Consider the following 10,940-nt stretch of genomic DNA (forward strand, 5'->3'; position numbering starts at 1 on the left):
AATTATAGATTCACAAAAAGTTGCAAAAATAGATATAGAGAGTTTCCCTTTATCCAATTTTCCCCAATGGTTAGATCTTACATACTTACAGTACAATACCAAAACCAAGAATTTGACATAGGAAAAAGGTGTATATAGTCCTACATCTTATCACATGTGTAGACTTGTGTGACCATCATGATCAGAATACAGAACTATTGTATTAACACGAAGATTTCCCTTGCTCTGCTGTGTATATTCACACCCACCCCCTCATCCACGAATACAAAAGTTTTGTAACTGTTTTAAGATGAGTATTTATTTTCTATTTGAACCTGGTCTAGTTCTCTTTCATTTTTGTAAGATGCTGTCCCCACCCTTTGAATTAATGTCATGATTAACAGGTCCTCATCCTCAATTTTAAAAACAACACAATCAATCTGATCTTCCAGACTTATTTCCCTTATTCCAGAATTTGGTTTGGGGGAAAAGCACACAAATACACTTGATTTGTGGTGGATCCCCTTCTCCAGTTTGGTCCCACCTTTTCATAGCTTTTCCTAAGGCCTGTCCTGTCGTAAGTTTTCCTGGTTTTAAACTCTTCTCACATCACTGAGAAATCTCGAAATCCTGATAACTAGTTTATTATTCCAACAGAAAGAAACAGAGTTCCAGAATAGGATCCCAATTTATTAATTCGCTATGAGATTTAAATGAACCAACAGGGTCGGTTCAATCACCACCTACTATGAAAATTCCAAATACAATTGCAGGGTTGCATGGTAAATGGAGATACCAAAAAAAAAAAAAAAAAAAGAAGGAAGAGAAAAGAAAAGAAAAGAAAAGAAAAGAAAAGAAAAGAAAAGAAAAAGGCGGGGGAAGGGGTGGTGATAGCCCTGTGGTGGCTTAGTCAAACTTTGGTGCAACTCTAAAAATCGCCTCTTGCCCTCAGGGATCAATTCCAGCCCTCAGTTCTCCAAAACTGAAGAACACTTACAAAATGACTACTCTTCAACCCTTTTTCAGAAACCCGGGCTGAGGGTGGGGGTGGGAGTGGTGTTAATTTAATTCTGACACCCGAAATTGCCACCTGGGCTTGTGCTAATTTTCTCAAATTCAATTTTGTGGGAGTACCCGGATAACTTTTCCCTTTTAGACAGGAGATATAATTTTAGTTCGGATTTTGCAAATATTTAGAAACATGAAAATACTGCCTTTTCTTTTCTTTTTTTTTTTTAAGATTGTATTTATTTATTTGACAGAGAGAGAGAGACAGCCATGAGAGAGGCAACACAAGCAGGGGGAGTGGGAGAGGAAGAAGCAGGCTCCCAGTGGGGGAGCCTGATGTGGGGCTCGATCCCATTACCCTGGGTTCATGCCCTGAGCTGAAGGCAGATGCTTAACGACTGAGCCACCCAGGCGCCCCAATACTGGCTTTTCTTATTCAGTGTGCGATTTCACTTTTGGTTCTCATGTTAGGCCAGGCCAACTTTCTTCCTACTACATGTTACCTGTAAATACCCAGCCTTTTCTGAACAGACCCAAGCTGGTTATAAACAAACCTCGGGTATTTTGATCACTTTCTGGCATCTTAACAGGTGTGGCGATTATGCTGAAGTCAGGTATAACATGAGAAAAAAATGTCCACTTTTCATCACCGAAGAAAATGGAATACTTGGAATTTAGGCCCAAAGATTAGACATGGCCCCACTCTCGTCCCCGCATCTTGCTGTGGCTTCATCAGCCGCCTAAGAAGTCCATTTTATTTCCGCAGTGGGGCCCGCGGCGGATGCGGAAGGCCCGGCGGTCGCAGCGGGGTCCGAGTCCGAGCCCGGAGGCCCGAGGGCCCACGCCGGCCTCCCAGCGCGCAGCCCGGCACCCGGGCGCCGGCGCCCAGGCCCGCGCGGCCGCCCCGCCGGGCCCCTGCGTTGGGCGCTCCGCCTCTCCGAGCCGGCGGCGGCCATGGCGGCCAGGCAGATCTCAGTGTCGGCGCTCCACGCGCTCGGAAGGCTACCTCAAGCCTCCCGGCCACCAAAACTCCCCTGGGTCGTAGGAGGGTTCCGACAGCACCTCAGCTTAACCCTCTCCTCCGCTTCAGAGGAAGACGGCAGAGGCTGTGGGCCCCGCTCGCAAGGCGGACTAGAGGGAGAGGGGAAGTGTCCGGACAACGAAGAGTTAACGGCGGCCGAGCGGCGGATCGCGGACCTGCACGCGGCCGCGTGCGCGGTGAGGCCCCTCCTGCCCGCCCGGCCCCGCCTCGCCTCGCCCCGCCCCACCCCACCCGGGCCCCGCCCCGGGGTCCGTGCGCCTGCGCGCCCCCGGCAGAAGGAGAGGTCGCTGGAAGCCCACGCAGTCCTTCTTCTGGCTTCTGACAAGCACGCGCGCTTACCCCTCCGACCCTTTCGCTTGAAAACTGGCTAGTTCCCTATTCTGGGCACAGAGTTAACGTGTATTTGTATTAAGTGTGGGTCCTTTCTGATCAGCGTCCGAGCTAAACTCTGGTCGCAGTTCAGGACCCATCATGACTCTGTGTGTGTGTGTGTGTGTGTGTGTGTGTGTGTGTGTGTGTGTGTGTGTGTGTGTTGGGGGGATTGTTAAGGCATTGATGGAGGAGGTAGAGAGGAGCTGAGAAGTCACAGGAAAAATAGGCTGTGTGTTTATCTTTATTATCAGTTAAACACTTTGCCATCCAGTGATACTAATAACGCAAAAATTTGTTAAAAAATCAATTTTTGCTACTATCCTCTCGTCTTTTCTCTCCACCCTAACAGAGCACAATTGTAAGGGAAACTATAATCAGGCGTTTACATTCTTCCCAATCTTGAGCTATGTTTTCTTCTGTTTGGAGGATGTGGCAGTCACTTATTAGTCCCAATATCAAAACTTACCTCTGCTCACAGTTTCTAACACCTCAGACGACATAAGTCTAAAGGGAGCAGATTTCTATTTTTATTATCTTGAGACAGCAAAGGAGTTCTAGCATGAAGGTACACAAACGATGTAAAAGTAACCTATTTAATACACTGTGTGTGACCAGTACTTGATGCCTCATGTACAGTTACCTGGTGTTGCTTGAGCCAAGGGAGTGGAGAAGGAAACCTTGGAGATTTTCTAAAATTGACCCTTTTTTCCCCCACTGCCAGTTAGTAGGCCCTGGGAATCCACTGGTTGGCTCCTTCAAGTGTTGAAACTTCTGCATAAAGATTCATCAGGAAAGGACTGGCAGCTTTTGATTGATCCATTAAAAATAACATGTGCACTTTGTTGCCATACATCACCATATAAATGTGGTAAATATAAGCAAAAGTTTCATTCTTTTTACAGCAAAGAGCAGCGGCTTGTAAAGACAGGCCAATCAGCCTGGGAAAGGAGCAGGACTTTTTCTCACTTAGGAAACCCACACTTGTTTCATCAGTGTTAGTATCACAGGTGAAATGGCTGTCCAGGAGACCAAAAGTAAATCCAAAACCAAGTTCATAGTTTCTCTTTTTCAACAAATCAGAACTCCTCGCCCAATGGTCCTCTTCCCACACCTCCAGGCAGATGGGTCTCTTACCTTTGTCCCTGTACTGATCTGCATAACTGAACATCTTGTTTTCCAGCCTCTGTCTGCACTCCTGTCACATCTTTGTCTGTTGCCACTATTACCTGAGGCTCCTTTACTGAGGACAAACCAAGTTTGTATGGGCAGCCAACAAGCTCAAAGTTTCAAAATCAACACAGAAAGCAGGAGAGCAGGCGCAAATGCAGTGGCAATGTGTCTGTTAGGCTTCCAAGTTGGTAGATAATTGCCCTCAGAAGACCCCCAGAAACTATGAAAAGTGAAGACTGCTAACAGAGCTCCCGGTGCTTTTTTGTTTTTCTTCCAAGCATTCAAACACTGGTTTCATAAATAAAGAAGTGAGGTCTTGACTATTGGTCATTCTAAAGTAGTGTTTAGTGCTCCTGGTTTCATGTAATAGGCTTCTGTGGTCCCAAAAGATTCGAGAGGCCCTATAGACTGGCCCTGAGACTGCCCTGGGTGTGGCTCGGCTGCAATACCTTAGCATAGACTAGACTTGAACTCTGTGTGTCTTTTTGCTTCATGCCTTATTCGTGAAGCACAGTTGGTTAAATTCTCAACCAGATTAAAATATTTAGTCATTAAGGAAGACACTCTGAAGAAGTAATTTGTGGCAATACAAAAATATGTTAGAAGACATTCACATGTAACACATATCTTAACAAAAAGGTTCTATACAAGACTGATGCGGAATAAAAGGGTTATATGAAAAGCCCAAGAGAAAGTTCCTCTACAAAATCTCGAGGATAAGTAATATCCCCCACATGGCCCAAATCCATAGAATAGACTGCATTATTTCCTTTGCACACAGTGTACTTGGGATACTGCTAAAAAGCCATGTTTGAATGTCAGTAGACTATGCGTCCTTGACATCAGAAGTGGTGTAGTAGACGTTTCTTTTGATCAAACTTGTGAAAGCAGCGAGTGTTAATATGTTAAAACAATACTTTTTTCACGTAAAAACAGAACTAACAACCCACCCCAAAAAAGAAAATAGTGTAAAATGTGCCATGGAATAACACATCATGAAGGTAAAGAAAAGTGTTCAGTAATAGCAAGGCAATTCTTTTCTGTAAGGACGGTTGGTTTTGATTAGCACCTCTTCTGTAAGTTTAAATCATTATCCACGTATTTTAAGTACCGAAATTGCAACTGCAACTTCTGAGTGAAAGTTCATTTTCAGCCTCTTAAGCTCTTAAAGTCATCTAAATCACCTGTTATTAAGCTTGTTACCTAGAAACTGAATGAAAAATACCCGAGCAGTGGCTGCATAGTTATTGGGTATAGAGGAGTTCTTGTTTTTCCATCAACTTCTCATTTTTCTCAAACTGTATATTTTCTCCTTATGTCACATAAAGTTGGATTGTATATAATGTTGGAATGCATTCGGTCTTTAATTGCAAGTGCCACCAAAATTGCTGGGAAGACGTTTAATATTGTTTAAAGAAAATTTTGCAGTATTTTATGAGTAGAAGTTATGGTGAGGAGCTACGCTGAATATTGAGATTAATGAATTGTTTTATTTCATTATTCTTCAGGCTGGCCAGTTAAACTATGTGGATCCAGCTACTGGCTATACTGTGCTCACACGGCTCGCCCACTTGCAGAGAGGGAAATGCTGTGGCTCTGCTTGCAGACATGTGAGTAGCAAATTCTCGCCTTACAGCAGCAGTTTTCGGTGCTTCTGTAACTTCGTAAATACCTATTATTTGAAAAACAAGTCAAATAAAAAAGCTAAATAGACCTGGAGTGCACTTTTCACAAGCTACTTTAGCCAAGGACAATGAAGTCCTTAGGACCAACACAGGACCTTTAAAGTTAATGGAATTTTGTAACATTTCATTGTGAGCATCAGTTCCTTGAAATGCTGTGATTTGAAATTCGTGGGAGTTCTTTATTACGAGGAAACTTTTCACGAGGTTTCAAGTAAGTCATGTTCACTAGGCAAGTACAAAGAGGACAGGAAAAGAAATCCAGAATATTACAAACTAGATCGCAGACAGTGTTTTTGTCTTCATTATTAGCTGAATAAACAGAAATTTGACCAGCATTGTGAAGTGGGTTTCCTTTAAATGAAAATAATTCCTCCCCCCTCCCTCTCTCCCTCCCTCCCACCCTTTTTCTCTCCTTCTGTCCTTCCCTCCCTTCCTTTCCTTTCTTCTTCCCTTCCTTCTCTCATTCCTTCCGTGGTTGTTTTGTACTGTGTTTTAAAAAGAACCATGAAGCTACCTACCCCAAACTTAGTGCTGTACCTTTCCTAAAATGTGTATTTCAGTGAATATATCTCTCTGTTCACTGACTAAGATGAACTAACTAATCCTTCCCTAGGCTGAGCAAGAAAAATAAGTGGGATTGGGTTTGTCACTATAACTTTTTAAAAGCATAGTAGTAAGGTAAATTGTTACAGTGTTAAGATTATAAACAGGTAACAACCTCTATTTACAGACCACTTCGACTTTATGTTTGGGGGCAGTAAGGTATTATTTCCTTTAACTGACCCACTTTACAATTAAGGACTAAACACTAAATGCATGTATTGGCTGGAGCCAGTATTGAAAAATTAAGCCTTCACTTTCATGTATGTTCCTACCTGGGCCATTAGCTGTTTCTAATCAAACGCATCAAGAGCTTTGCATAAATTGAGGACTTGAGAATTTTCTAAGAGCGAGTTTTTGACAGTAGAATTCTTAAAGTTGGAAGGATGCATTTAGGAAGTGATTCTTGGACCCTAATTAGGACCATTTGCCAGAGGTTGCCATTATTCTCCTCTTAGTCTGCAGGACCCAGTAGCTCAAATGATCTATATAACGTGATTAGCAGTCTCCTTTTCCACCATGAGAAGTGTTGTACTTTTTCAAGATGCCTGTGAAATAATTCAATAATAGTTTGTTTTATTTCTTCTGCAGTGTCCATATGGTCAAGTCAATGTTAAAGATCCATCGAAAAGGAAGAAATTCAATTCATATTTTTATGTTTGACAACAGTTTCATCTCTGTTCTCCATCTAATTGAGCCTGTATTTAAAAAAAAAAAAAAAAAGCCAAAACCCTAACCCAGAATTGCTGTCTGTGCTGTTAGTCCTTGAGCACTAGTTTAATCGTAAGTACATATATTAAAAGAACATCAATAAAATGAAAAAGCTAGCAAATGTTTGTGTGCTTCTGAAGTGGCACGTTGATAGTTATTTTCCTTTCTTTTTGCTTCATTATCAGACACATATGTTGAAGAAAGAAAATAATGACTGTTCTATTAAATAAATAGTAGCAATCGGGTCACATTAGTCGCTCTCGATTTTTCTTATAGCCTCCGTTCTCCTACTGTTTTCCCCTCCGTGTTAGCAACCCAAGGGAGGTTGCTGGCAAATAGAAGAGTTTGAATACATTCTTCATTTTATTTATATCTTGAGCTATAAGAAGATTGATATAATGCTATATTGTGCAGCATATGAGTGCCCAAGAAGTGCCATTCTGCATCAAGAAATGCTCTCATCTTCCATCTGTTCTCTCAATAAAAACTCTAAATCATCCTGACTTGGAGGTCAGGCCGCTTAAGATGCCTCTGATTAGACCATTCTCACTTCTCTCCCCCACAGCTTCCTTCTCCATGTCTTACGGCACTTCCCAGGCAAATCTATTTTAGGACATTTTATTATCTTTATACCCATTCTGTTCACTGCAGTGACACCTTTGGGCATCAGTATCCAACCTGGGTTAGGCGCTCACAGGGGCTGTTGTTCCTACACTTTCTTCCCTGCTTCCCTCTGAGGACAATGGCCCCAGAAAGCCTTTTCGTTGCCAGTGGAAGCTGTTCAGTAAAATGAGGCTGCTGCCCATTGGCCGGCTGGCTCTGTCCAGAGCTGACCTTCGGCTTCTTCTCCCAACAGAATCTGAAAGGTTCTCAAACATCTCAGGGGTCTTCCTTAGTCTCTGCCTGGGGCCTGAATAAGAGTTTTAGAGATCTGAAGCAACCAAAAGATTCTGGTGCCTTCTCACATATTCGATTTAAAGTAAAAGGCATTCTAAACTATAAAGTAAGTGAAAAAGAAGCCCAGTAAGGTTCTGATTTTCCCCTTGATTGTGATTTATGTTGTTATTTTTATGTCAAATATTAAATTGTTTCCCCAAATTTTTGGCACTTTAGTGCCCCAATTTTGCTAGTGCTCCCACTGTGGTGCCTGAAGCAACCCTGTCCCCGGGCCCTGTGAGGTGTTGGCCGCCGCCTTGGATAAAACAAAACAAAACAAAGCAAACAAAAAAACCAGTCTTTGTGGCCTGGTGTGTCCTCTCTAGAAATCATTTTGAGGAGGTGAATAGGAGGAGGGGGTCGGCATTATGATTATGGAGGCAGTTAGACTTTCCAGACAGGTTTATGGACTCCTGGGAGCCAATTTCCTTTCTACTCTCAGGTCAAGAAGCAACCAGATAGCTCAATGTTTTCCACTAGACTTGAAGATTACCAAGGCCATTTCCTTTGTGGGGGCTGGATGGTGCTTTCTTCAGCAGTCCCAAGAGGGAGAAGAGAAAAAAAATGGCGCCTGAAAAGGTCATCTTTCTGGAGAAACAAGAGAAAGAGGAAAGGAAGTTCATTTTGAAAAGGGGCCCCGAATGAAAGCAGTGAGAAAGCCCCTTGACAGATGGAAATAACGTATGGGACGCCTCCTTCCTAGAGGCAGCTCTTCCCTCTTCCTAGCGCACTTCCTGCCGTAGGGAGCTGGCCCAAGAAGAAGGACTCCGATGTCCATCACAGATGATCCTCACGGGGGACTCTTCCTGGCAGAACTTCAAGCCTTGTGGGCCACAGCGAAGGAGCCGCTGTTGGGGGTGGGGGATGCTCTTACTCTGTCCCGCATCTGGAGTCGGGGACCTGAAGTTCTCCGCTGCGGTTCTGTGGAGATGCTTGTGAACCACACTTCAGGGGTGGCGGCGGGTCGGCGCTCCCACATTAAACACAATATGGCCACATAAATGGGCCTCGCTGCAAGAGCTTCAAGCTATATTGTATTCACACATTGTAAAGTAAAAATTCAGGTTTCTTATTGGGTGTGTGTGTACAAACACATGTGGATGCCGAGAAATAGAAACTTCCCAGTTGAAGTCAACTCTGGTGCTGCTCCATTTTCATGGTTTCTGGAGACTCCTACTGCAAGTCACCATAAATCACGAGGCACTGATTTCTAGATTGTTGCCAGCACAGAAAGGCCCAGGGGAAACTGAGGAAGCTTCTCATGGGGTTTACCCGGGTGGAGGATGGGTGGAGGATTCCTGAAGCAGTGGTGCTTCCCTTATCTGGGGAAAGGGCCCTGTCCTGATAGTCCTCGCTGCAGGTGGATTGCAATCCACACTTCTCTGTCTTCAGAAGACACACCGACCCCACTGATTTTGCAGTGCAAGGAAGAGAAGGACTTCCCCCCACCCCCCTCCCCAGTGAAACTTGCGCCTCCCAGACCTGGTGTGTACGGAAAAGAAGGGTGCGTGAGATGCTACTGGGCTCTGCGCAGACCTTTGTTCCACCGCAGTGCCCCTTATCCAAGGCATTCGCAAAATGTGTTCTGCACACCCGGTTCCACTGCCAGAAACCAGCCGGGCTTAAATTAATCTCCAGACAAAGCTAGGGATGCGGCTCACTACCAGGCAAAAGGCAATCAGCGTGCTGCTTTTCCTAGGAGCACCTTGAGACCTCACAGTCCGCGGCTAGCCCAGAAGGAACCTCCCCCTCCACTCCATACCAACACCTGCCATTTCATCTTCTCTGCATTGGACCAAAGGCTTGAGTTTGTGGACGCCAGCTCAGGGTGGAAGATTTAAAAGTCGGTGCTATTTTTCACTACCCTGCAACAATTAAAAGGTACTTCCGGGTGCCAAAACTACCCTCTCCCCTCAAAAAAAAAAAAAGTCATATGTTTAAGTGTGTGTGTGCGCGTGTGTGTAGGGCGGAGGGGATTGTCAGGACCCTCTTGCCCGTCTCTGTGGAGAACTTGATTTCTGAGAAGAGGTTGGGGAGGAACCCACAGGTATCTTTACCTAGAGGCTAAGTCATTCCCGGGACTCCCAGCCCCAGCGGCCTCTGGATACCCTGCTGCCTGTCGGACGGAGCACCCTGGGCGCTGAGAGCTCGCTGACCCTCGGCCCTACAAATAGTTTCAAGGTTGGGCTCCTGACACAACATCTCCAGACTCACGGCCCCCTGTTTCTTGAGACTATGGGTGTAGAAGAGAGTGTAAACCGGGGAAATCATAGGCTGTAGAGGGATTGGGAGATTTGACGACCATGTCTTCCCACTCGAAATTTGTACGGAAGCAGGAGCTCCTCCGTGCGCTTCAGTGCGCGCGCACCTCTCTCGCGCGCGCGCGCTCGTGTGTAGAATGAATGCCCCCCCCCCAAATATCTAAAACGGTTCGTGACCCCAAAGAAGGTAAAAACCACTGCTTTGGACAGGAGTGAATGAAAGCACCTAAGCATTTCGGGTCAGTATCGCCGTCCATGTGTGCGAGGGCCTCGCGGGCAAGCACAGAAGCTAAATGTGAGGGGCTTGTCCCCCCCCCCGACTGCGAAAACGGACCGACGTAGGGGGCTTCTCGCGGAGAGCAAGAGCTAAGGAGGCCCGAACGGGAAGGGGAAAGTCGGGGGTGAGGGGAACTTAGGAGGTAAACTAGTTGGCTGGCGGGACTGGCTGGTGAAGCCTAGTGTTCGGGTGGAAGGACGGTCCCTGTCCTGGGTGCTCAGAGCCGCATTCCGCGGTTTGGGATGGGAAGAGGAAGCCGGAGAGGGCTTGGCTTCGTGGCTCTCTCTGGTTCCCTTACCGCCGCTAAACCCTGTGGTGGAGCTTGCGGGTCTAAGAGGTGCACTTCCCCCCGCCCGGCACAGCCCCGGGCGCCCCCCATCCCACGCCGGTGTCTCAGGCGGCTGGTAGGAGCGCGGGCGCCTGGGCCCTCGCAGCCCTCAGCCCACGCGCCGCAGAGAACAGCTCAGGTGGCACAGCCGGGAGGGGCGGGGAGGGAGGGCCGCGGTGGCTCCCGGACCCGTGTCCCGGAGCCGCCAATCTCACGGCTCACGCCCCCCTCCCGCGTCCGCTCAGGAGCCTCCCAGCGATCCCCCGCCCCCCATCTCCGACTGTGGGGAGCGCACTGGGTGCTGGAGTGAGTAAATAATTGGCCAGAGGGTCGGCTTCCCGGTTCTCGCGCTGCTTCCCCGCGGCCTCACTGCGCCCGGGGCTGCTGGGGCGACGCAGCCCCTCGGGAACCTGAGACCAGGTAACCTGGCCCCCGCCCCATCCCGGGTCTGGGAGTCCGTCTGTGTTCCCGAGAATGCTCATCTCCCAAGATTTGAGTCGGTTTTCTCCCGGTTAAGCGCCATCCCCACCTCCTAGCCGGGGCCAGTGGGAGAGACACCTCCGGAGCCCGC

General features: G+C 46.7%; 1 protein-coding gene across 1 annotated transcript; it reads left to right on the forward strand.

Moving 5' to 3' along the window:
• Positions 1–1,926: 1,926 nt before the first annotated feature.
• Positions 1,927–6,806, forward strand: CUNH1orf53 (chromosome unknown C1orf53 homolog). The gene is made up of 3 exons (XM_026480450.4): positions 1,927–2,205; positions 5,080–5,181; positions 6,448–6,806. Exons 1-3 carry the CDS (start codon positions 1,942–1,944, stop codon positions 6,517–6,519), a joined length of 438 nt encoding a protein of 145 aa, XP_026336235.1. The 5' UTR covers positions 1,927–1,941; the 3' UTR covers positions 6,520–6,806.
• Positions 6,807–10,940: the final 4,134 nt, after the last annotated feature.

This window comes from Ursus arctos, unplaced genomic scaffold (genome assembly GCF_023065955.2).
Source record: "Ursus arctos isolate Adak ecotype North America unplaced genomic scaffold, UrsArc2.0 scaffold_2, whole genome shotgun sequence".
Lineage (NCBI taxonomy): Eukaryota > Metazoa > Chordata > Mammalia > Carnivora > Ursidae > Ursus > Ursus arctos.